The sequence below is a fragment of the Oncorhynchus nerka genome, linkage group LG11 (genome assembly GCF_034236695.1).
Source record: "Oncorhynchus nerka isolate Pitt River linkage group LG11, Oner_Uvic_2.0, whole genome shotgun sequence".
Taxonomy (NCBI): domain Eukaryota; kingdom Metazoa; phylum Chordata; class Actinopteri; order Salmoniformes; family Salmonidae; genus Oncorhynchus; species Oncorhynchus nerka.
Window position 1 is genome coordinate 51,122,192 of NC_088406.1, and position 27,452 is coordinate 51,149,643.

A 27,452-nucleotide genomic window follows, 5' to 3' on the forward strand; every position below is an offset into this window, starting at 1 on the left:
TATTTTTGTTCAGTAATAAATTGTTTACATAGTAAAACAAGCCTATTTTGGGTTCTGACGATGTACGACATTTGAACTAAGCCCATGAGACAAATTATATTTTTTAATAAACAATATGTAGATATAATTCATTTAGAAGTCCAAAAATGGATGCACCAATTACAGATTGCAACAAAACATGTAGTCAGTCTTTTGTGATAATATTACAGAAAACCACTACCCAGACAGACAAAATATGACTTATCCTGAGATATGGCTCACTAGAGATCATAAAGATGCTAGTTTTAAGCTTATCGTCAGATAACATAACAGATTTCTGTACAATAGCCTGTGTCAAAACCCAGAATTCATTTTCTGTTGAGATGGTTCACCTTCTCTTTCTTCTAGGCTGGATAAAGGTTGAGCACCTGGAAAGGATGGAATGAAGAGGGGAGGAATGATCGCTGAGATCAGAGATTAAACTTATGGTGTCGGAGAAAGGATTTTTCACCCAGATGTAATTGTTGCCCGGCACCAGTTCAGGGGAGCTGCAGTGGTCGGGTAATGTGAGGTAGTGAGGGGAAGCCATGGCTTTGAATTGGCCATGCGAGGCAAGCAAAGACAAGGCGTTTACCATCCCGATGGACCGCTCGTTCATCTTCACGGACACACTCTCCACTGTCCCCAGCAGACCTGGACAAACACACACACTTTCAGATCAGCGTTGTGAAGCCAATGTACATCAGTGTCAAAATGAGAGTAGATTCAAGGGCTTCCCACTGTTCTTACTAAAGATCAAAGTAGTGAGTAATGTTTCCTGTCATCTTGTGCTTCAAACTGGAGGCCTTACCTCTGCTGTGACACAGGACTTCAGTCTTCATATCCCCCAGTGGTAGAAGCCTGGGTCCTGAGGATAATGAACAACAGTTTAATCAAATGGACAGAGACAAACTCCAGGCAGGGACACATCAGAAGACTCCTCCTTTATCTTATATGAACTAGATATAGAATTCAATATTCATATCACTTGTCTGACTTGTAGGTTGGTCTTTCAGAGACCTTTCAGAGATAAACAGACGCAACTCAAGCTGTAGCATAAATCACAGATCGATTGTATCCTGTTCCCACTGACCTGGAATCACGTTCTTGGTGGTGTTGTGTGGTTCAGGCCTTGGGTGCAGGACCCCGGCGCAGCAAGACCACAGGGAGGCATTGGGATAGCGGTGCCCACAGCAGGTGAACCCTGGCTGGGTAGGGTAGAGCAGGTCTAGCCCTGGGGCAGAGCAGCAGGTCTGGGTGGAGCCGGCCTCCATCAGGACATTCCCACAGCACTGGGCCTCCTCTGAGAGTCTGTCCTGAACCTGCAGGTCGTACAGAGTCCCTGCACAGCACTTCATCTGGCTGCTGCTGGGGTTGTACACCTTCCCTCCACAGCAGGACATGTTTCCCAACCTGTTGTGTCTGTGCAGAGAAAAAATATTTGACCTCCCAATAGAAAGAGAGCTGTCATGTTGGGTGAACTCAGAGCCATATTGTACAGATTATTTATCATTTCATGGATTTTACCCATTACACTTTGATGAATATAGCACTCAAGGAAATGCAATCAGGAGAGTCTAGCAGCAATAAGAATGATTAGTTTTAGCCCATTGATTGCTTGTTTCATGGCCAAAGTATTAAGTAATGGCATCGGTATTAATTCAGACTGCCATGCAACTTCCTGAGGACCTAACTAGGAGGTCGTGACCCACAGTTTGAATGACAGGGTTAGAGCCTTTAACATTGGAGCATTGTTTGTTAATTATGTGTTCGACCACGTTTCCACAGACTTTAGATCAGCTTGTGAAGCCGCTGAAGAGTGTAAAAACATGCAGTACCAGCCAAAAGTTTGGACACACCTACTCATTCCAGGGTTTTTCTTTATTTTTAATGTTTTCTACATTGTAGAACAATAGTGAAGACATGAAAACTATGAAATAACACATATGGAATCATGTAGTAACCAAAAAAGTGTTAAACAAATCAAAATATATCTCTCATGGGGACCGCCACAGGAATGGAAAGTAGCCACCCTTTGCCTTAATGCCAGCTTTGCACACGCTTGGCATTCTCTCAACCAGCTTTACCTGGAATGCTTTTCCAACAGTCTTGGAGTTCCTACAAATGTTGAGCACTTGTTGGCTGCTTTTTCTTCACTCTGCGGTCCAACTCATCCCAAACTCTCAATTGGGTTGAGTTCAGGTGATTGTGGAGGCCAGGTCATCTGATGCAGCACTCCATCACTCTCCTTCTTGGTCAGATAGCCCTTACACAGCCTGGAGGTGTGTTGGGTTATTGTCCTGTTGAAATACAAATGATTGTCCCACCAAGCACAAACCAGATGGGATGGCTTATCGCCACAGAATGTTGTGGTTGCCATGCTGGTTAAGTGTGCCTTGAATTTTAAATAAATCACTGACAGTGTCACCAGCACAGCCCTCCCCTAAACACACCATCACACCTCCATGCTTCACAGTAGGAACCACACATGCAGAGATCATCCGTTCACCTACTCTGCGTCTCACAAAGACAAGGTGGTTGGAACCAAATATATAAAATATGGACTCATCAGACCAAAGGACAGATTTCCACAAGTCTAATGTCCATTGCTCGTGTTTCTTGGCCCAAGCAAGTATCTTCTTCTTATTGGTGTCTTTTAGTAGTGGTTTCCTTGCAGCAATTCAACCATTTATTGAAACATTTATTTTACCCTTATTTTACCAGGTAAGTTGACTGAGATCACATTCTCATTTACAGCAATGACCTGGGGAATAGTTACAGGGAGGGGAAAGGAGGGGGGATGAATGCCAATTATAAACTGGGGATGATTAGGTTGCCATGATGTTATGAAGGCCAGATTGGGAATTTAGCCAGGACACCGGGGTTAACACCCCTATTCTTACGATAAGTGACATGGGATCTTAAGAGACCACAGGCCCGATCAGACCATGAAGGTTGAGAGAATGCCAAGAGTGTGCAAAGCTGTCATCAAGGCAAAGGGTGGCTACTTTGAAGAATCTCAAATATAACATATTTTGATTTGTTTAACACTTTTTTGTTACTACATGATTCCATGTGTTATTTCATAGTTTTGATGTCTTATTCTACAATGTAGAAAATAGTAAAAATAAAGAAAAACCTTGGAATGAGTAGGTATGAGTAGGTATGTCCAAACTTTTGACTGGTACTGTAAGTAGATTCAAGTGTATTTTTTGTTTTGTTGTTTTTTTTGTTGAATTTTACCCCTTTTTCTCCCCAATTTTGTGGTATCCAATTGTTTAGTAGCTACTATCTTGTCTCATCGCTACAACTCCCGTACGGGCTCAGGAGAGACGAAGGTTGAAAGTCATGCGTCCTCCGATACACAACCCAACCAAGCCGCACTGCTTCTTAACACAGCGCCATTCAACCCGGAAGCCAGCCGCACCAATGTGTCGGAGGAAACACCGTGCATCCAACCTTGGTTAGCGCGCACTGCGTCACTGGTGTGCGATGAGACAAGGATTTCCCTACCAAACCCTCCCTAACCCATGGACCTCCCGGTCGCGGCCGGTTACGACAGAGCCTGGGCGCGAACCCAGAGTCTCTGGTGGCACAGCTGGCACTGCAGTACAGCACCCTTAACCACTGCGCCACCCGTGAGGCCCCTCAAGTGTTTTAAAAAAAGTTATTCCCATCTGTGTCAGGTATGCCCCCATACATGGTACACTTTTCTGTATTCCAAATAAACACTTCAGTCAATAATTAACAACATTTACTTGGAACAAACATTAGTAACTTTCCTCAAATGCCAAACAAGAGTCAACCAGTTTCCTCCTAGAGTCAGACACCAAGGTCAAGCACAAGTCACAACAGGGCGAAGTACAAAAAACAACTACCCATTGTCTGACCCCTTTCTTAGAGACCAAAAAGCAGACACAACATGTCTTAAGAGATGTCTGGCTGTCTAACTGTCTGAACGCCTCTGACTGGAACAAGGGAAGTGAAGTGCAGAACAGTTGGGGACCTTTTGGCTGCAGCAGTAGACGCCCTGTTGAACCATGTCTGGGAGGCTAACGTACAGTAGTCTGTATGACATGGCGCATCCATTTGGCCGCCCACAGAATTGTTCCACATCCTGAAGGAGCGGAACAGTGGGAATGTTCTTTTGAATCACAATTAAATCCATCAATGTCTCTCACACACAAGCACACAAAGATGCACACCCAGTCTCACACAGTGGGTGGGGAAATAGTTTCTGCAGTTAATTATAGTACAAACGCGGAACATCCATCGTATCCGATGATGACTTCCACTTCCGAGTTAACGGTGAATTATTTGGTGACTGTAGAGTCCAATCTGAGATACATAAACTTTATTGCAGGTGGGGCCTACGCAGTCCGTGTTGGAGGGGGCAGGCATGGTTGCACATCTCCTGAGAAGTTTTTGCTGTCTTCTTTGTGCTCCTCTCTGGCAGAGCTGCCGCCAGGTGGAACGGTCGGCAGTGGCGTCCACCAGGTCTGTGGGTTTGATGTTGCACTTATTCCGCGACGTTTTCAGCTGGTCCTTGTAGCGCTTCGTCTGCCCCCCTGCAGAACGCCGGCCAAGATGTAGCTGGCCATACAGGATCTTCCATGGCAAGCACTCCTGAGACATTCTAATGGCATGCCCAAGCCAGCACAGTTGGTGTTGGGTGACCATGGCCTCCATACTCTTGCAGTTGGTCTTAGCAAGTATTTCTGCATGCGCCACACGGTTGCACCAGGTGATTCATAGGATTGCTGCAGGCATCTTATGTGGAATCGCTCGAGCTGCTTGTTGTGGCAACTGTAAGTGACCCAGGCGTTACAGCTCTAAAGAAGTGTGGTGATGCAAATGGCTTGATAGACAGCGACGTTGGTGTGGAGGTGGAGATCCCTGTTTTGGAAGACCTTGTGTCTGAGTTTCCAGAAGGCAGCTGATGCTTGCTTACTCCAAAGGGCACTCACTCTGGACAGACAAATTTGATTAGAACGCCCCATAGTAGTTCCCTGCTTACAGTGTCAAAGGCCTTGGAGAGGTTGACAAAGGCCATGAAAAGGTCCTGTTGTTGTTCACGTCACTTCTCCTGGAGTTGCTGTGTCGTGAATATCATGTAGACGTACTCCTCTTCTTTCTGAAGCCGCATTGTGACTCTGGCAGCATCACCTTGGCCAGGACCTTGCAGGCAACAGCCAGAAGGGATATCCCTGGCTGTTGCCGCAGATGGACTTGTCACCCTTGTTCTTATATATGGTGACAATGTTTGCAGGCCGCCACTGTTGGGGGACGATCTACCGGTCCCAAACCTTCTGGTGCAGAAGTAATCTCCCTTCTTAAGTAGCTCTGCTGGGATGCTGTAGGCACCAGGAGTTTTAATGTTTTTGAGGGAACGGAGAGCTGATAACACCTTTTGGAAGGTTGGTGGATGGTTATGGTCTTGAATGGGTAGATGGACAGGCAGTTCTTCCAGGATGGAGTGGTCTGTAGGACAGCGCTGATTGAGTAGTGCTTCAAAGTGGTCAGCCCACCTGATCAGGATCTGTTTTTGGTTCTTCAAGAGAGAGACCATCAGCTGTTTTCAGGGTGGTGATGGAGCGACTTCTAGAGCCAGGGGTAGCTTTAGCTGAATTGCATGTAGTTTTTGTCTGCATAAATTTGTATTTCCTGTGCCTTATTCGTCCACCATTCATTCTGCAGAGCATGCAAGGTTGTTTGCACGGCCTTGCGTGATGCACACCATTGCTGGCAGAGAGTAGCAGATGTGGGGCTGTTGAGAGGAGCCCTGTGCACTTTGTGGATATTGTCCAGTAATGTTTGCGATGGTGTCCGAGTTCTCATCAAATCAGTCTTGATGTTTCCTACCTCTGTAGCCAGTGGAGTGGGCCTCTGCACTCAGAAGAGGCTCAGTCTCCCTCAGCATTTCAGAGAGAGAGCTACAGAACTTTCACAAGCTGGGTACAGTGCAGATGCCTCTTACTGTACTTCTGCAGGCACGTATTTTCACCTGGAGTTAAGGCAGTATCATACGGTGATCTGTCCAGCATTCTGCACCCCTCATGGCACGTGTCAGCAGGACGTCAATAGTGTCAGAACGTCTCACTATGCAGTAGTCGATCCGGTGCCAGTGTTTGGAGCGTGGGTGCATCCATAGCGTTTTATATTTGTTCTTCTGCTGAAACAAGGTGTTAGTGACAATGAGATCAAAGCTGTTCTTAGCGCCTTAGTTCTGCCCTAAGGCACTCTGAACTGCTCTTGCGGACAGTGATAACCCCACGTCTTTGGGATAAACTTCCTACAATTTCCAGCCTTCCAGAGCTACTCACGTGTGTCCGTTGCAGCAGATTTCATACTGAGGGTAGTATGTTTCCTCCTCACAGCAGTGTTTGCCTGGATCGTTGAGATGAATGCGTGAGCCACACACCATGTCACGGGATGGCAGATACAAGTGGCCACCTGGGGAGCACTGGTACCCATCCTCCACCTCACGGTGCAAGGTCTGGTTACAGCACAGCACCCCTCGGTCCTCTATACCATACGGAGTTGTACCGCAGCACTGGGAGAGAGACACACCAGTCAGCAGGGTAACAACACACACACAAACACACAGCATGTATAACAGACACACATACAGACAACTTCATACACTCACAAACGGTAGCATGCAAATTCACACACAATCTCAAAAGAAAGTCCACATGCTAGAAAAGAGAGTCTAACTTTCTTACCAGTCAACATATCCTCTACCGACAGAGTGTGAAGCGATAAAAGAGACCCAATGAGAACTATCATTTTCCATTGTCTGACTAACGCTCACACAGACGAGGAGACACTAACTGGTTGTGGGTTGGGACTTACAGAACTAACAATGCAGATGGAAATGACATCGTACAGCATATAGCCCAAGTAAAGCAATCACCAATAGAAAAATAGTAATAGTTACTAGCAAAACATGGGGCAGATTTTCTCCCTAATAGACTTTTAGATCAAGCACCAGTCTAATATATTGTCCTTGAGTATAGAACACCCACTTCCCACTGGGGACCTGTATGAACATTCTGACAGGACTGTAAATGGGTCTGTGGACAATGTATAGTTTCAGGCTCGTCTTCAGATATTTAGACTTTTTAAAAAAATACATCCCTGTACTGTACAGCTTTTGTCTTTATTGCTTGACCAACAACTCCTCAGCAAGCGGATGGAGGATTTAGCTGTTTTACTTCAATTTGACTGAGATGAGGACACATTTTTTTACATAGCGGAGGAGGTTCAGTGAACTAAGCTTTAGCTATAGGCCTAAGATCTATGGGCTAATGGACTTACCAGGTTTTTCCCAAACACCCTATTGGACAGCTTCCCGGCACAGCAGATGTTGATGTCTGGATTGTAACAGACACAGCTAGCACCTTTGTAGACACCTGGTTAGAGAGATGGGAAGGATGGAGGACAGTGATAGTGATGGAGGTGACCCACATGGAAAAATTACTAGTTTACTATAGAACACTACAGAAATTACTAGAAAATGATATAGTAAACTGCAGTATACTACTATAGTATCCCTCAATCATGTGTAGTATTTACAATACAACGTTGTAGTATAGAATACTACAGTAAATAATAGTGTTATCTGGAAAAAAACACTACTGGAAAAAATACAGTAATGTCCGCACAAACACTACAGTCCACCCCCCCACCCCCCACACACACACCATTTTTATTAAACTATAGTAAATACTACAGTATTCTATGTTCATATATACTCTGCCCATTCCCCTCCCCCATATCACAATTTGGGCCACCCATAAGTGACTAACCACCATGCCAAGTATAGACCATATTGTGTTCCTTACAGGTTATAGAAAAGAGCAGAATCACTGAACTATCCAGAGCACAGTCCTGCCTTATGGAAAATGTGCTCTTTTAGTATTTCTTCAGGTAGGTTTCCTGAAGGAGAAAGCCTCCACTTCTATGTCAAAGACAATAAAATAAAAACACTATAGTAAATACTAAAGTAATGCATAAGCAGTACAGGAATACTACAGTCCGCAAAAACACTACATTAAATACTACAGTAGAGTACAGTCTGCAAAAACACTACATTAATTACTATAGTATATACACTACAGTTATTTTACTACATTATTTATACTAGTTATCTGTAAATACTACAGTAAAGTCAGGAAAAACATAACAGTGAACACTATAGTATTTATACCATAGTATACGATAGTATTTTTTCAAATCAAATTAAGAATGGTAAATAATCCATGTCAACCAGGCGAATATATAGTCCATTCGGAAAGTATTCAGACTCCTTGGCTTTTTTATACGTTACAGCCTTATTAAAAATTAAAAACAAATACCTTATTTACTTAAATATTCATACCCTTTGCTATGATACCTGAAATTGAGCTCAGGTGCATCTTGTCCCCATTGATCACCCAATGGTCACTCTGATAGAGCTCCAGAATTCCTCTGTGAAGATGTGAGAACCTTCCAGAAGGACAACCATCTCTGCAGTACTCCACCAATCAGGCCTTTATGGTACAGTGGCCAGACAGAAGCCACTCCTCAGTAAACGGCACCTAAAGGACTCTCCACGAGAAACAAGATTCTCTGGTCTGATGAAACCAAGATTTGAACTCTTTGGCGTGAATGCCAAGTGTCACGTCTGGATGAAACCAGGCACCTCTCATCACCTGGCCTATACCATCCCTACGATGAAGCATGTTGGTGGCAGCATCATGCTGTGGGGATGTTTTTCACCGGCAGGGACTGGGAGACTCATCAGGATCGAGGGAAAGATGAACAGAGCAAAGATCGTTGATGAAAAGGAGGTCCAGAGCACTCAGGACCACAGACTGGGGCGAAGGTTCACCTTCCAACAGGACAACGAACTTAAGTATACAGCCAAGACAACGCAGTAGTGGCTTCGAGACAAAAATCTCTTGACAGACTTGAAAAGAGCTGTGCAGCAACGCTCCCCAGCCAACCTGACAGAGCTTGAGAGGATCTGCAGAAAAGAATGGGAGAAACTTCCCAAATACAGGTGTGCCAAGCTTGTAGTGTCATACCCGAGAAGACCCTAGACCCTGTACGTGTGCAATAGATAAAAAACAGGTGAGACAAATGCGTCAATCATTTTGAAAAAAAGTTGATATAATATAGGGAGAATTTTTTGAAAGGGCAGCCTAAAATGACACATTTTATAGAAAAGGTTATGTCTACTTTCTTGTTTGGGCCTCTTGGAGACAGAGTGTTGAGGGAATGTATCCAAAAGGACTCAAAAAGGAAATTGTCAATGTTACAGATTCAACAGACATGTTTTAACTGACTGATCAGGAGGCTTTTCTTTAGGAGGATTAGGGTGGAAACTACCACATCTTAGAAGCGTGTTTCGATCTGTGGGCTTGCTGTATAGATCGGTGAGGAGTGTCATTTTCTTTGGTGATCTGAATGGCAAGGAAGCTGACACTAGAGTAATCAAAGTACGTGGTGAAATGAAGATGATCATTTTACTTATTAAGAAACTCATTTTAACATCTCAAGACTCCCATTAAATAATACCAATACATAATTTATATAACGTCAATATAGTTTGATCTTCAATAGAAAGGGATTTTGCTCAGGGTTGAGAATGTAATCGTGTTCCAAAAGTCTCATAAAGATTGGCATAATTGGGGGCCATCGTACTCCCCATGGCAGTTCCTATTGTTGGTAGAAAAAAGTTACTTCTATACATAAAACTGCTGTTTGTGAGTACCAACTTTGCTAGATCTCTGATACATGAGGAGCTAGGCCCGAGAGTCTATAGGGCATTGTTCTAAAAAGAAGCTTAGAGCCTCTAGGCCACCTTGGTGGGGTATTGACAATCTTCGCTCTCGCACTTAACTCTCTTTTATCCTGTCATCTCTCCCTTCTGCTAAATCCTTCTCCCTCCTGTCTCCTGATTCTTCCTATTCGACCCTACTCTCCTCCCTTTCCGCATCCTATGACTCGCACTGTTCCATTTCCTCCCGGCCAGCTTGGTCCTCCCCTCTTGCTCTGTGGCTAAGTGACTCAATGGAAGCTTACAGAACAGGGCAGCGGAGCGAAACTGGTGGAACTCTAAACCTCCGGAGGACCCATCATCCTTTCACTTCCTCTGATCTACCTTCTCTTCCTCTGTATCCACTGCTAAAGCTACATTCTATCACTCTAAATTTCAAGCTTCTAACTCTAACCCTAGGGAACTCTTTACACCTTCTCCTCCCTCCCTTCCACTTTGAAAAGAAGGTTGACGACATCCACTCCTCATTCACTCAGCCTATTGAGTCCACTGGTCTCACTCGCACAGAACTACCCTACACCTTGACCTCTTTCTCTCCTCTCTTTCCAGATGAAATTCTGCGACAGGAGAGGTCTGTCCACCTGACAACCTCCCCGCTCGACCCCATCCCCTCCTTCAGACCATCTCTAGAGACCTTCTCCCATTCCTCACTCCCCCCATCAATGACCACTGGCTGCATCTTCCCTGACTTCAAAATGGCCCAAGTCGCTCTCCTCCTCAGGAAAATAAACACTTGACTATCTGACCTCTAAAACTATAGACCTGTATCCCGCTCTTTTCAAAACACGATCTTCTTACCCTAACACTAACCACCTTCAAGACAGGTCACTCAACCGAGACTGCTCTTATCTGTGTCACGGAGGCTCTCCGCACTGCCAAAGCTGACTCTCTTTCCTCTGTTCTCCTCCTCCCAGGTCTATTCACTGCCTACGACACCGTGAAACATCAGATTCTCCTCTCCACCCTCTCAGGGCTCTGTGTCTCAGGCTCTGCACACTCTTGGACTGCATGGCAGGCTGCTCCTACCAGGTGACGTGGAGAGAATCTGTGTCTGCACCACGTACTCTCACTACCGGTGTCCCCCAGGGCTTGGTTCTAGGTCCTCTGCTCTTCTCTCTATACACCAAGTCACTCAGCTGTCATATCCTCACTGGTCCCTCCTATCATTGCTTGGCGGGTGACAACTACTTTTCTCCTTCACCCCTTTTGACACCAAGGTGGCGACACGTGTTTCTGCGTGCCAGGCAGATATCTCAGCTTGGATGTCAGCCCACCACCTTAAGCTCAACCTCAACAAGAAGGCCTGTCTGCTAAAAGACATCTCCATCATGGTTGACAACTCCAGTGTCGCCCTGCCAGAGGGCAAAGAACTTTGTGTGACCCTGTCGTTTTCTGCAAAGATCAACTCAGTGACTCGCTCCTGTAGGTTCATGCTCTACAACATCCGTAGAGTAAGACCCCACCTCACACAGGGAGCGGCACTGCTCCTAATCCAGGCACTTGTCATCTCCCATCTGGACTACTGCAACTCACTGTTGGCTGGGCTCCCTGCTTGTGCCATCAAACCACTGCAACTTATCCAGAACGCTGCAGCCCGCCTGGTTTTCAACCTTCCCAGGTTCTCCCATGTCAACTCGGTCCGCCGCACACTCCACTGGCTTCCAGTTGAAGCTCACATCCACTAAAATACCATGGTGCTTGCCTACGGAACAGCAAGAGGGACTGCCCCTCCCTAACTTCAGGCTATGCTCAAACACTACACCCCAACCTGAGGACTCCGTTCTGCCACCTCTGGTCTCTTGACCCTCCCAACCCTATGGGAGAGCATCTCCCGCTCAGGCCAGTCCAAGTTCTTCTCTGTCCTAGCACCTAGAAATTGGAGGGCGCGCAATTAAAATAAATAATCATAAAATTAATGGATATTAAACATTTAGGTACATTTACATTACATTTAAGTCATTTAGCAGACGCTCTTATCCAGAGCGACTTAGAAATTGGTGCGTTCACCTTAAGACATCCAGTGGAACAGCCACTTTACAATAGTGCATCTAAATCTTTTAAGGGGGTGAGAAGGATTACTTTATCCTATCCTAGGTATTCCTGAAAGAGGTGGGGTTTCAGGTGTCTCCGGAAGGTGGTGATTGACTCCGCTGTCCTGGCGTCGTGAGGGAGTTTGTTCCACCATTGGGGGGCCAGAGCAGCGAACAGTTTTGACTGGGCTGCGTGGGAACTGTACTTCCTCAGTGGTAGGGAGGCGAGCAGGCCAGAGGTGGATGAACGCAGTGCCCTTGTTTGGGTGTAGGGCCTGATCAGAGCCTGGAGGTACTGAGGTGCCGTTCCCCTCACAGCTCCGTAGGCAAGCACCATGGTCTTGTAGCGGATGCAAGCTTCAACTGGAAGCCAGTGGAGAGAGCGGAGGAGCGGGGTGACGTGAGAGAACTTGGGAAGGTTGAACACCAGACGGGCTGCGGCGTTCTGGATGAGTTGTAGGGGTTTAATGGCACAGGCAGGAGCCCAGCCAACAGCGAGTTGCAGTAATCCAGACGGGAGATGACAAGTGCCTGGATTAGGACCTGCGCTGCTTCCTGTGTGAGGCAGGGTCGTACTCTGCGGATGATGTAGAGCATGAACCTACAAGAACGGGCCACCGCCTTGATGTTAGTTGAGAACGACAGGGTGTTGTCCAGGATCACGCCAAGGTTCTTAGCGCTCTGGGAGGAGGACACAATGGAGTTGTCAACCGTGATGGCGAGATCATGGAACGGGCAGTCCTTCCCCGGGAGGAAGAGCAGCTCCGTCTTGCTGAGGTTCAGCTTGAGGTGGTGATCCGTCATCCACACTGATATGTCTGCCAGACATGCAGAGATGCGATTCGCCACCTGGTCATCAGAAGGGGAAAGGAGAAGATTAATTGTGTGTCGTCTGCATAGCAATGATAGGAGAGACCATGTGAGGTTATGACAGAGCCAAGTGACTTGGTGTATGGCGAGAATAGGAGAGGGCCTAGAACAGAGCCCTGGGGGACGCCAGTGGTGAGAGCGCGTGGTGAGGAGACAGATTCTCGCCACGCCACCTGGTAGGAGCGACCTGTCAGGTAGGACGCAATCCAAGCGTGGGCCGCGCCGGAGATGCCCAACTCGGAGAGGGTGGAGAGGAGGATCTGATGGTTCACAGTATCGAAGGCAGCTGATAGGTCTAGAAGGATGAGAGCAGAGGAGAGAGAGTTAGCTTTAGCAGTGCGGAGGGCCTCCGTGATACAGAGAAGAGCAGTCTCAGTTGAATGACTAGTCTTGAAACCTGACTGATTTGGATCAAGAAGGTCATTCTGAGAGAGATAGCGGGAGAGCTGGCCAAGGACGGCACGTTCAAGAGTTTTGGAGAGAAAAGAAAGAAGGGATACTGGTCTGTAGTTGTTGACATCGGAGGGATCGAGTGTAGGTTTTTTCAGAAGGGGTGCAACTCTCGCTCTCTTGAAGACAGAAGGGACGTAGCCAGCGGTCAGGGATGAGTTGATGAGCGAGGTGAGGTAAGGGAGAAGGTCTCCGGAAATGGTCTCATACATACATACATAGGTACATACAGTGGGGTGAAAAAGTACTTGATACACTGCCGATTTTGCAGGTTTCCTACTTACAAAGCATGTAGAGGTCTGTACTTTTTATCATAGGTACACTTCAACTGTGAGAGACGGAATCTAAAAAAAAAAATCCAGAAAATCACATTGTATGCTTTTTAAGTAATTAATTAGCATTTTATTGCATGACATAAGTATTTGAACACCTACCAACCAGTAAGAATTCCGGCTCTCACAGACCTGTTAGTTTTTCTTTAAGAAGCCCTCCTGTTCTCCACTCTTTACCTGTATTAACTGCACCTGTTTGAACTCGTTACCTGTATAAAAGACACCTGTCCACACACTCAATCAAACAGACTCCAACCTCTCCACAATGGCCAAGACCAGAGAGCTGTGTAAGGACATCAGGGATAAAATTGTAGACCTGCACAAGGCTGGGATGGGCTACAGGACAATAGGCAAGCAGCTTGGTGAGAAGGCAACAACTGTTGGCGCAATTATTAGAAAATGGAAGAAGTTCAAGATGATGGTCAATCACCCTCGGTCTGGGGCTCCATGCAAGATCTCACCTCGTGGGGCATCAATGATCATGAGGAAGGTGAGGGATCAGCCCAGAACTACACGGCAGGACCTGGTCAATGACCTGAAGAGAACTGGGACCACAGTCTCAAAGAAAACCATTAGTAACACACTACGCCGTCATGGATTAAAATCCTGCAGCGCACGCAAGGTCCCCCTGCTCAAGCCAGCGCATGTCCAGGCCCGTCTGAAGTTTGCCAATGACCATCTGGATGATCCAGAGGAGTAATGGGAGAAGGTCATGTGGTCTGATGAGACAAAAATAGAGCTTTTTGGTCTAAACTCCACTCGCCGTGTTTGGAGGAAGAAGAAGGATGAGTACAATCCCAAGAACACCATCCCAACCGTGAAGCATGGAGGTGGAAACATCATTCTTTGGGGATGCTTTTCTGCAAAGGGGACAGGACGACTGCACCGTATTGAGGGGAGGATGGATGGGGCCATGTATCGCGAGATCTTGGCCAACAACCAAGCATTGGTGGCAAATCTGATGGCCGAATGGTAAAGAACATCTAGCCGCTCGAGAGCACCCTTACCTGCCGATCTATAAATTACTCCATAGTCTAGCATGGGTAGGTTGGTCATCTGAATCAGGGTTAGTTTGGCAGCTGGGGTAAAAGAGGAGTGATTACGATAGAGGAAACCAATTCTAGATTTAACTTTAGCCTGCAGCTTTGATATGTGCGTACCATCTAGCCATACTCCCAAGTACTTATATGAGGTACCTCAAGCTCTAAACCCTCAGAGGTAGCAATCACACCTGTGGGGAGAGGGGCATTCTTCTTACCAAACCACATGACCTTTGTTTTGGAGGTGTTCAGAGCAAGGTTAAGGGCAGAGAAAGCTTGTTGGACACTAAGAAAGCTTTGTTGTAGAGCTTTTAACACAAAATCTGGGGAGGGGCCTGCTGAGCATAAGACTGTATCATCTGCATATAAATGGATGAGAGAGCTTCCTACTGCCTGAGCTATGTTGTTGATGTAAATTGAGAAGAGCGTGGGGTCTAGGATCGAGCCTTGGGGTACACCCTTGATGACAGGCAATGGCTGAGACAGCAGATGTTCTGACTTTATACACTGCACTCTTTGAGTGAGGTAGTTAGCAAACCTGGCCAAAGACCCCTCAGAGACACCAATACTCCTTAGCCGGCCCACAAGAATGGAATGGTCTACCGTATCAAATGCTTTGGCCAAGTCAATAAAAATAGCAGCACAACATTGCTTAGAATCAAGGGTAAGGGTGACATCATTGAGGACCTTTAATGTTGCAGTGACACATCCATAACCTGAGCGGTAACCAGATTGCATACCAGAGAGAAAACTATAGACATCAAGAAAGCCAGTCAGTTGATTATTGCCAAGTTTTTCAAACACTTTTGATAAACAGGGCAAAATAGAAATAGGCCTATAACAGTTAGGATCAGCTTGATCTCTCCTTTAAATAAAGGACTAACTGTGGCTGCCTTCCAAGCAATGGGAACCTCCCCAGAGAGGAGAGAGGTCAGAGATAGGCTTGGCAATTATAGGGGCAACAACCTTAAAGAAGAAAGGGTCTAAACAATCTGACCCAGATGTTTTTGGGGGGGTCAAGTTTAAGGAGCTCCTTTAGCACGTCGGACTCAGTGACCACCTGCAGGGAGAAACTTTGTAGAGGGGCAGGGGAAAAAGAGGGAGGAGCATCAGGGCTAGTTGCATTAGAAGGGGTGGGAGATGAGGAAATGTTGGACGGGCAACGAGGCATGGCTAAGTCAAATAGGAATCGTGACTCATTGAAGTGGTGATTAAAGAGCTCAGCCATGTGCTTCTTGTCAGTAACAACCACATCATAAACTTTAAGGGACATGGGCAGCTGTGAGGAGAAAGGCTTATTCTCCAGGTCTTTAACCGTTTTCCAGAACTTCTTGGGGTTAGATCCACAGAGAGAGAACTGCTGTTAGGGTCACTCTAGGAAAAGTCATTAAATTTCAAGTTGAAAAAAATGTAATTTAGGGGGTTTTCTCTGCTGTTAAACATAGTGGCGGGTCATTTTTGACCCTTAAGACAACACAAGGGTTAAGGAAAATTATGAAACACAGAGAGACTAAAGATAAATATTTACCAGTAAACAATTTTGGGGAAGCCTGGCTTCCCTTGGCATCCATGAATACACGCCACAGATGGATATGAATTCATCTCTGAAACCACTCTCTACTGCTGCGCTACGATATAAGGATTGCAGCATGTGCTTTGTCAGTGACGAAGGGTTTAGACAGGAGTTGACGGACAGTCTGAAGACAGAATGAAATGATAGGAGGGACATCCCAGCTTCAACTGGTTTCAGATTTCACATCCTGTCAGTCGGAACCAGTACCAGAACCACGCAGGTCCCCTAAACGAGGGACTTGACATCTCAGAGGTTTTAACCTGTCTCCTCCCCTTTATCTACACTGTCTGAAGTGGATTTAACAAGTGACATCAATAAGGGAATATAGCTTTCACCTGGTCAGTCTGTCATGGAAACAGCAAGTGTTTCTAATGTTTTGCACACTCAGTGTACATACACACCAAAGGAGGCTGGTGGGAGAAACTATAGGAGGACTGTCTCATTGTATCGGCTGGAATTGAATAGATGGAGCGGAGTCAAACATTTGGTTTTTGTATATATTTGATGTGTTTGATACAGTTCCATTTATTCCATTCCAGCCATTACAATGAGCCTGTCCTCCTATAGCTCTTCCCACCAGCCTCCTCTGAAACACACAAACATACAGACACTAGCAGGGCACCTTGTGCTGTCTTACATGGGGTGTGGCATAGTGTTCCCTCACAGCAGGTCTGGTCGTGGGAGTAACTTTGTCCCTGGTGAGATGTAGGGTTCACACAGCAACGCTCTGTTGTTGGGTTGAAACAGGCACCTAGACCATAAGGCTTCTCCCCAGGCATACTGGAGGCATGTGGAGCGAGAGAGAGAGAGAGAGAGAGAGAGACACACACTTAGATGCAATACAAACACATGCACATAAAGACACATAAACAATGTACACAAATACACATACAAGTTTTACCAAACTACATAATAGTTTTAAAAAATCATGTTAAAAAACATAATCCACCGTCATGTTTCTAACTATTCCACCACTCTTGTTCTACAGACAAAGGTTTACAATTAAAGTGCCCACTTTAATAATCAGTGTCAATGTGGGTGCTGGCCAGGCACGGCGCTACACCGGGGCCCAATTAAGCGTTTTAGTATTATTATTTTTTAAATAAAAATACATATGTAAGAGTTCATAACCAGCCATTCTGTTCCCAATCCGATCCCTGGCATCGTGCACGTGTGTGTGTAAAGGCTACAGTTAGGCTACGTTATGTGAGTGTTATGATCCCCAGTTTGTGTATTTGTATGTGTGTATTTTTGGAAATGGCTTCCTGGATTCCCCTAAGCAGCTGATTGGTCAGCCCCATTGCAGATTGGAGCTGACCCCGCCCCCTCGTCAGGATACACCTGTAATCCCATTAGACTCCTTCTCCAGCTAAATCAACCAGTCTTGTGTTGCGCTGTAGAGAGTTGAGGGTTGGTTGTTTCTCAGAAGGATGATGAGTATGTCCTATGTTGGGTGTTGCTAAGATGGTATGGTAGGAGAGGGGGCTTTGACATTTGGTTCCGTTCAGCCCCTTTTCCCCAAAATTACCGTGTTACGGAATAAATTCCCAGTAAACAGTAAATTCTCTGCCTTTGTCATCCTTACTCGCACCTACAGTCCCATGCCTCTTCCACTCCACGGGGAGTTGAGTTGTAGCAGGGTGTTGTGATCACTCTTCCTAGAGGGGTACGTAAAGTCGACTAGCTAGAAGTTAGCTCACTATCTCGCGCCGTTGCGATTGACCTTTTTCTGACCAAGAGAAGAGTACGGGTAGTAAAATGACAATCCAGACCCTGTCACCGATGGGAGTTAAAATGAGTGTTAGCACAGCCACTTGTTGAAGAACCAAGGCGCCCTCTTCAGCGTTATCCAGCCACAAAAGTTGGACAGCAGGATCGCTACATCAATCGTAGGTGGTATGAGGATTACTTTACGTATATCTGTCACACTGCCAGTAAACTCAGCAGTTTTTCCTGAATGCGGGGTGTAAAAAACTACCTAAGAAACAATGGCAAACCCTTGATTTTAGCAACCTTGCCAGCTTGTTCATACACGCAGAAAGAACCAAGGCACTGGATATCCAGAAGATTAATTAGCTAATTAATCTAATTTGCACTGGACCCCAACACTCATGTCCTATAGAACACCAGTTGATGAGTAACTGAAAGGCCTATTTATTGACAGAGCGCACCTGTCTGGTGGTGGCAACATGACTCGATTGCGCTGATCTGGATGGAACAAGAAGACGCATGCATATTCTCGGCCTAAAAGTATTTTTGCAATAGAAATCTAATCGCTAAGATTGTGACAGCCATCTCGTTTTACACCGTGTGCACAGTGGACAGGCATAGTGTAAATGCACTTCTCGTCGTGGCTGCACTGTGGATATTATTCCATTCATGTCTGATGATGTGATAGACATTTCATGTTAATCCGTAACATTATAACCAATACACACCAGGATGCGTGTATATCGTCAGCCTACAAGTTGTTTGCATAGAAATATAATAACTAAGATTGTGATAGCCAGTTCGTTTTACAAGTGTGCACAGTTTACAGGCATATCGAATCCCCGAGCTGACAAGGTAAACTGTTCCTAGGCCGTCAAAAATAAGAATGCGTTCTTAACCGACTTGCCTAGTTAAATTAAGGTAAAAAAAAATGCATAGGCTAAATGCATTGCACTTCTCTTTGTGGCTGCACTTGGAAAATTATTCATTTAATTTCTGACGTTGTGATAACCCTTTCATCCGAAACATTATTACCAATGCACAGTTTGATTATGCACTTGTCGAATTTTGGATGTATTGTTATTGCTGAAAGACCTTGCCTTTGCACATGAAATAGGTGTTTGTCATTGCCTTGTGGTCACTTGTATCAGGCTTATAGCTATTTGGTAAATTCTTTGGCCAAATTCAATTGGAAACGATATATTTATGTAGGAGAGTTAAAAAGTTTATTCCATCAAACCTCAAATTATTCGAATAATACGCAGAACAGAACAACCAGGTTGGGGGTCAGTGGCTAAAGCCCGCGAACAGGAATATTCCAAGTTCAGACAGAAGTCAGATCGCCAGGAACTTTTTTTTATTGTTGCACTACTGGTGCTACCCGTTGATGTTAGGTAGGCAGCTACAGTAGCTGAATGATAACATCTTCGGGATTTGTTTCATAAAATACATTACATTCCATCTGGGTGCTTGCGTCACCTACTAACACCATGGTACTACTCGTAGCTCCTGTTCTCCTCCGTCTGAGAAAACAAAGGTATGTTGCAGTTACTGTTTGAATGTTAAATGACGAGACAGAGGCATTGATGCGAGTAACCAGTCTTGTTCAGTACATGACAAACGCATCCGGGTATCTCAAGCACCCCGGTAAAACACAAGAGTTGCAGTAATGAACATTTACCAACAGATGGCATCACTGTGCCATCTTACACCCATAACATCTTCCATTTAATAAAATAGGACAGGAGGTGTCAATTCACTAACAAAACAAACCTAGTAACAATTTCCAACATGAACAGTTTAGTCTTTTGTTTCTTTTTTCTCAGGTAACAACAACACATTTTGATATTCTCTTCACTTTTATCTCTGTCAACAATCCCTGATGGGAAACCTACAGATTAAGTATTTTTGGTGGCTGGGACAGACGCCCGCAGCGTGAAAAGACAGGGGGCTTGTCTGCGAGGACTGCGGGTTCCCGCACAGGCGTGTCACCTGAATGTCTAAGGGGAGAATTGATGGGCAAGGGAGCGGCCGACCTGTGATCCCCTGGCTCTTCGCCCAGTGCCTCAGGCCCCATGTGACTTGCTGGGGTTCCGTCTTTTGTCATGCGACCCCTTTGGCCATCAGGGTTCTGAGGTGCTGGCTCAGCAATCCGAAGGTCAACCCTGTTACGACGGTACAGTGATCATTCACTTTCGACCAAGTAGGAGCGTGGTGCCACTTTCTGTACACAGGATCCGAGTCTCCAGAGGCCTGTCCGGTCCCCTGGTAGTGGCTTCATTTGCACTGTTTCACCCACCCTGAGCTCAGGTAAGTCTTTTGCTGATTTGTCGTAGATGAACTTGGAGACCTGTCTTCTGTGATGTAGCTTCACCAGCACGTCTGTCACCACACATGGCTCCAGGAGAGTGCTGGCTACTGGCAGAGCTGCTTTTAAGCGCCGTGCCATGAGGCGCTGTGCCGGGCTGCTGTCCATGCCTTCTGTCGGGGTATTGCGCCACTGCAGGATTGCTTTCCAGGCATTTTTGCCCTCTCGCAGAGCCTTTTTGCAGAGATTCTTTGTGATTTTTACTGCGGACTCCGCCTTCCCATTAGCTTTTGGGTGTCGTGGTGATGAAGTGACGTGCTCGAATTCCCATCCTGCAGCAAATTTTCGGAACTCAACTCCGGAGAATTGGGGTCCATTGTCTGAAATTACCCTATCTGGCTGGCCATAGCGGGCAAACTGAGCCTTGCAGCGTTTGATCGTTGTCCCTGCTGAGAGGTCGGGGAGGAGGTCAATCTCCCAAAAGTCTGAGTAATGATCGACTACCAGCAGAAAGTCTTTGTCATTGTGCTGGAAGAGATCTAGACTTACTATCTGCCAGGGGCGCATCGGTAGCTCGTGGGACATCGTCTCTCTGTTGCTCAATGGCATATTCATTGCAGATTGTGCATTTACTGACTTAGTCTTTGAGTTCACTCTGCATTCCTGGCCAATACAGTGTGTCACGTGCTTGTCTGTAACAGGCCTCACCTCCTATGTGACTTGAGTGCACGCGTGCCAACATCTCAGGGCGCAGAGACCGGGGAACAAGGACTCTCTGACTCTTGAATATTACTCTGTTTTGAACACTGAGCTCCTCTTTGACTGGCCAATATTCTCTGACGGCTAAAACAGTTTCTTCCCTGCAGTCGGGCCAGCCCATCAGAATCACAGACCTCAATGCCTGGAGTTGCCCGTCCCTGTCTGTGTGCTGTCTGATTTGTATAAGGCGCTGGTCCGTAACATTAAGGTAGTCAGCCTGGTTGATGTGTTCAACATCCACTTGCTCTGTTTGTAAGCTGCACACTGCGTGTTGTTCATGCATGGAGCGTGTGTGAGTGCCTGATGCAGTAGCCCTGCTGAGTGTGTCACTCACATACGTCTCTGGCCCTGGCTTACACACCACCTTGAGGTTGTAGTTTTGTAGGGCCAGTAGCATGCTCTGCAGTCGTTTTGGGGCATTCAGAAGAGGCTTGCTGAATATAGCAATAAGGGGCTTGTGATCTGTCTCTGCGGTAATATTGTCGCGCCCGTACAGGTAGTGGTGGAAGCGTTGGCATGCAAACACAATGCTGAGGCACTCCTTCTCTATCTGGGCATAGTTCTGCTCTGTTGGGGTGAGTGCCCTAGAGGCGAATGCCACAGGCTGGCCCTCTTGCATGAGGCAACAGCCAAGTCCATACTGGCTTGAGTCAGGTTTTGACACATTGTAGTATTGCAGTACAGGTGTCTGGGTGACCAGTTTTATTTCCCTCACCGCTGCGTCATGTTTTGGAAGCCAATGCCAGATGGTGTCCTTGTCCATGAGCCTCCTCAGTGGCTCACACACTTCAGAGAGCCGCGGTAGGAATTTGTCCAGGTAGGTGACGAATCCGACGAAGCTCTGCACTCCCTTCACGTCAGATGGGTGGGGCATTTCCAAGACAGCCTTCACTTTTTCAGGATCCGCCTTCAATCCGGTGGAGGACAAGATGTGCCCATGAAAGCGGACCTCTGGCACTTTAAACTGAAGCTTTTTTATGCTTAGCCTTAGCTTGACCTGTCTGCATCTGACCATCAGGGCCAGCAGGTTGGCGTCATGGTCACATTCTGCCTCATCACTGTCCCCACAGCCCACTACGAGGATGTCATCTGCTATGGGTTCCACGCCACTGAGTCCCATCAACAGCTCATGCTGTTTCCGCTGATACACCTCTGGAGCCACGGAGACACCAAACGGAAGCTTCAACCACCTCTTCCTGCCCCAGGGTGTCCAAAAGGTGGTCATGTAGCTGCTGGGCTCGTCGAGCTTGCACTGCAGGAAGGCTGCTTCGTATTTGTCAAGCTGAGCCTTCGTAGCTGCTTTCATGGCCACTGGTACATTGCGGGGTGCACACTGGACAGGCTGTCCAACTCAAAGTGGACTTCCCCAGGAACTGACTCGACCGGTGCGTTGAAGACATCATGGTACTTGCTTAGGAGTGTCTCCTTGCTCAGGGGCCCAGCCTGGACTTTGTCTATAATGTTAAGATCAGCTGGGATGGTGAAGTTAATAAGTCCAAGGCGCTCGCATGTAGAACCTGACAGTAATGGCTGTTGACTAGCCTCAACTATTTCAAACTCAAGGGTGTATTTCTGGCCACGTAAAACACACTCTGTCACAAACAGGCCTAAAGAGGTCATGAACTGGCCTGAATACAGTTTCAGCTTGGTGCTACTCTGTGTGAGTTTGTCTCTGGGCACGAGCCTCCTTTTGTCTTTAAGGCTCATAACGTTGCATGTGGCCCCTGACTCTAGCTAGCATTGCTGTGGTTTATTATTAAGTAGCAAAGTGACAAACCACTTTTGTCCTTTTGCCCTCACTGCCCCTATGCACTCGCTAGCATGTACATCCTCTGTGCTGCTGTTTCCTTCATCTGTGTTTGTTTCAATGGAGTGCACTTTACCCTCCTTTCTCTTGCTTTTCATGCAGACCCTTGCGAAGTGATTAGCTGTACCACAGGATTTGCATATTTTTCCATAGGCTGGGCAGTGTTCTTTTCCTCGTCCATGAGAAATGCCACAATATCGGCATGTATTGGGGTTGTCTACTGCAGAGTTGGCTGTAGTATTAGCATTAGCTGTGGCAAAGGGGAATTTCTTTACTGGCTGCCTGAATGTAGCATTGACATTGTCCGTATGTTGCCTTTCTAGCTCCATGGACCTCATCCGTATATCAGTAAGCTCTGCTGCACCATGTCTCCACTGCCAAGGCCAGCGTCAGGTCACGTTCTCTCAGCAAACGTCTGCGGGTACCCTCATCAGTTATGCCAAGCACAATCGTATCTCTGATCAGTTCATCTCTTAAAGCACCATAGTCACATGTAGCTGCCTTTTCCCTTAACCTAGTGACCTTAAGGCCAATTCTGGGTGAAATGTTACACAAATAATTTGTAAACCAGAGCAGGTGACTAATTTGCGGAAAGCATGGTTAGTTATCCGACTCTCACACCATGTTTGAATGTTAAATGACGATACCGAGGCATTGATGCGAGTAACCAGTCTTGTTCAGTACATGACAATCGCATCCGTGTATCTCAAGCACCCCGGTAAAACACAAGAGTTGCAGTAATGAACATTTACCAACAGATGGCATCACTGTGCCATCTTACACCCATAACAGTTACCTCCTTTCTAGGCGTCCATAACGTGAAATAAAACATCCCAAGGTTAATGCTGTGGATATTGTTATAAGGGAGTGTGAGACTATTGAAACATGTGACTTTCAGTGTTTTATTGTTAATATATTTTAGTGCTAAAAAGTGTTGCTCTTGCTAGCTAGCATGCCTCTCTGTGACGCAGACGGTTAGCTGAGCTGGTGCTGCATTCTGGGAGGTGTAGTTTTGGGCCTATTAAGGTCAATGGGACAGAGACGATATCACTTTGTAGCTTGTTTTTGCAGTGTTGTATTTTGGTACTGTCAACACTGAAAGCACCGAGCAATGTATAGGGGATGTGTGACAGGATATGTGTTTTACCTTTCTCCGTGCTCCTGTATGTAACAGTTGTTAAAGTACTGTGAATGTCATATATTGTCATGTTGATTTGTTATTTTGCATGCCTGGGAGTAGGGGAATGTGTACTTACGTTTTGCCCTTAGTGCTCAAATCACTTTGATGCCCTGAGGTAGGCACACTTTTTCTGTCTTCAGAAAAGTTTGATTCTTTTAAGCATAAAGTCGGTGTGTTCATGAATATTGTTGTGTATTTAGAGGTTACTCATAAGTGGATGGTATTGTTAAGATCCTAAAAAGTACAATTACAAGTGGATATCAACATTCTGAATTACACATGTGGTTAATAGCTAGCTAAGGTATTTGTGTGTGTGTGAACGATGGCTAGTTCCTTGAATGATCCCAGTCCCTTGTATTGTGCATCTGTTGTAGAAAGAGGCGACCATTCGCAGAACATGTGCTCTACAAATGTGTTACACTCTTTTGGATGCAGAGTGAATTCTGCTTATTATAAAACTACCTGATCTGAAGTTCACGTCTATAGTCTCAATCAACCCCACAACGCGGTGCAGTACATCACCGGTTACATATGGAACAACTTGTCAGATGGTGCATTGGAGATTGATGTGTTCCTGTCCTGTCTTTTCACAATACTATTGCAGATCGACATAAGTCAAAAAGACAGCCGTGGTGTCAATTTATTGGTTCTCCTGTGGTAGGTAATAAAGACCTCTACATTTATATCAAATGTGCTGTGTCATATCTGCTTTTATTGAAAAAACAAGAACTTCCTTAACTCTGAAGTCATGAAAATCAACTCTTCTTAGCACCCCGTGTATTGGTGAAGCTCCCCCTTAACACCGAGAGAGCAAGAATCCTGGCGCCATGTCTGTTGGCAGACCATTCAATGCCTAGGCCAAACGCATAAAGCAACGGATGCCACACCCATTGTTGCTTTTAGCTATAGGACATCAAAATTATTATTTTAAAACCTGTTAACCATTTCATTAACTTGAATAAAGAAAGTGAGACATGAGGTTCAGTATATGGTTGAAGGCCAAAGGCAACCTTACCAGTTTGGAGGATTTGGAGCTATTGCCCTGTGCTGAGAAACTTTCGACCCTGATGATGCACAGCAGCTTGCATTGAGAGGCTCTAGGGTTAGTAGTCCAGAATCAAAGCAGCAGCAGTGGCTTCGCTGGTCAAACTGGTGGTCTCCACAGCACCGGTGGTGACCGGACATTTTGGCCAGGACCTTCCTTCCTTGGCCATTTCCACAGCAAAGCTGGTGGTCTTCATCATAAAGGTCTGTGGGACAGGTATTTAACAATTGAGTGCTTTGAACAGAATCTGATCAAGTGCTCAAGTTTGTCATTGTGAAGGGTAGTAAGTGAGTATAGATGTACAGATGGTGGCAAGTGAAATTCAAGGACTTTCGAGCACTAGTATGTATTTTCAATGATCTTTTTAATAGTTCCTATCATGCAATGGTTTCTAGTTGCCACCAGATGACATATCACCACTAACTTACTATTCATCACTACCTTACAAGTTCTAATCAATGTGTTTCACTACTTAATTACTACACACAGGAGTGCTAAGTCAGTGATGAGGATGTTGACTGATTTCCTTGTATGAACTGTAACTAAGAAATATTTAAAGTTGCATGATTCATTTATATTTTTGTTCAGTGTACGTGATATAAAATTGTCTATTTTTAGCAAAATGCTTGGTCCCACAGGCTGTCCCAACACATGACAAAGTGAATTCTGACAGTGTAACACACCCTTAGTTGACTCAAATGTTTTCTATACCCATTTGAAGAAACAAATGAATGTGTTTAAGATTAAAGATTCTCTCAGGGGACCCTAGTTAAAATTTAGGAGACCCCACATGGGTCCCGGACCCCAAGTTTGGGAACCACTGTACTACTAACCTCTCCCTGCTTGCTTCAATGCTTCCTCTCTCTTTTTGTATTTCCTTTCCATTTTTTTAAACCTTTTATTTAACTAGGCAAGTCAGTTAAGAACAACTTCTTATTTACAATGGCGGCCAAACCTGGATGACGTTGGGCCAATTGTGCGCTGCCAGACCACGGAACACGTGAGGAAATAAAACTGGGATGTCTGTCTGGAAATTAATTCGCAAGACCACATTTGTCATACCAACCTATTTGATCATTCTGTTTTCTAATTTTAATTAAATGACCTTTTCAAGTACTAACTTGAGAATGTCAGAGTTTTTTCATGCTTTTCCTACTTCAATTTCAGTGTGTCGAATTTAAGTACCTAGTGCGAGCTCTGGGTGCAGGTGGGAAATTAGGTTGTCACAATGACTCTGCATGAGAGAATTGGGAAATATCTCCCCAAAAGCTTTCGGACTAGACCAGACCTCAATGGGGTGAGCAAAGTCTAAGATGCACACTATGACACCACCTATTTGTATGCCTTTTAATGTAGTTGTGTTATTCTTCCCAATGATGACAGAAAAGGCCTCAAGACCTGACACCACTGACCTTTTCCACAACACTTGGAATGGGGTTGGGTCCTGGTTAGGATCTGAGAGTCACAGCACAGTTGGTTGAGTGGGTCATAGGCCTGACACCCACAGCAATCTGACACCAGCTGGCTCACATTAAGAGTCAGCTGACCTGCATCGGTTGAATCACAGATAAACACACAAAATACCAATTCAAACTTGGGAGATGCTGAGAATGTTTTCAACCCAGTTACCAGATTTGAGTGAATAGATACAGTGGGATACTGCTAGAAAGTAATGTCTCCTCTCTCACCTTTACAACAGGAAGCCTGGATGAGGTTGAAGGCCCTGTTTCCACAGCAGGACAACCCCACCCCTTCATGTAGTACTTTCTCACAGCAAGTGTAATCTAGAACGTCATATTTCCTCTTGCTGCAAAGGTGATCTCTGGGAGACCTGAAAGGCATGGTTTAATCTTCATGTCTAGAGTGCATTTTCTATATCTATGTGCAGCATATATATACTAGACAAAGAATGGAGTCACAATGCTGCCACCTTAATTAAAGGTAGGATGAATTTGCCCCTAAACACTATCAGGTCAGTTTTTCATATCCCTGCTTAAGATTTGAGCCCTAGGGCAGCTTCTACCCAGAGCACAGATAATAAGGGTACTTGCTATACTCACGTGTCATAGAACTTCCCAGCATGGGCAGAGACTGGAACTCCAAAAGGATTGACTTGCCCTGTGGAACATCAAGACAAAGCACTGGCTACGTATTCTGTGAAAAGCTCTATCTCAGGTCATGAGGAATGCTTATTAATCTAAGTGTGATATTTGCAAAATGCTCACAAAGAAAATATTGGAACTGTAAATCGCTTTACAGTAAAAAAGTAAAGCAATGCAAAATGTATTGTTTATAATCGCATTTTACAACTGCCGATACAGTGACTGAAGTTGAACAAGGTATTGTCAGGAAGCAACGGTATGTATATCTCCAGTTAGCACTTCCTAAAGGTCTCTGCAGCTCCATATAAGTCATTTGAATTCAAAAATGTTAAAATCAGTCTTAATATCCCCATCACTCTATAAACTACACAGCCAGTAGTAGAGGTCGACCGATTATGATTT

The 27,452-nt window shown here is 45.5% G+C and overlaps 1 protein-coding gene across 1 annotated transcript; it reads right to left on the bottom strand.

The window, feature by feature from the left end:
* On the bottom strand, positions 1-26,491 carry LOC115137092 (galaxin-2-like). The gene is made up of 9 exons (XM_029673136.2): positions 26,361-26,491; positions 24,919-25,153; positions 16,777-16,919; positions 7,339-7,433; positions 6,342-6,571; positions 1,112-1,440; positions 830-886; positions 614-672; positions 1-407 (listed from the first exon to the last, which is right to left on the bottom strand). The coding sequence occupies exons 2-9, from the start codon at positions 25,086-25,088 to the stop codon at positions 384-386; spliced, it is 1,107 nt and encodes a 368-aa protein (XP_029528996.2). The 5' UTR covers positions 25,089-25,153; positions 26,361-26,491; the 3' UTR covers positions 1-383.
* Positions 26,492-27,452: the final 961 nt, after the last annotated feature.

Coding starts and splice junctions, on each gene's coding strand:
- LOC115137092 (XM_029673136.2), bottom strand. CDS start 25,088: ATGTCCGGTCACCACCGGTGCTGTGGAGACCACCAGTTTGACCAGCGA. Junction 1,441..6,341: donor ATCTGCTGCAACGGACACAC/GTGAGTAGCTCT, acceptor TTCTCTGCACAG/ACACAACAGGTTGGGAAACA. Junction 887..1,111: donor CACCAAGAACGTGATTCCAG/GTCAGTGGGAAC, acceptor CATTATCCTCAG/GACCCAGGCTTCTACCACTG.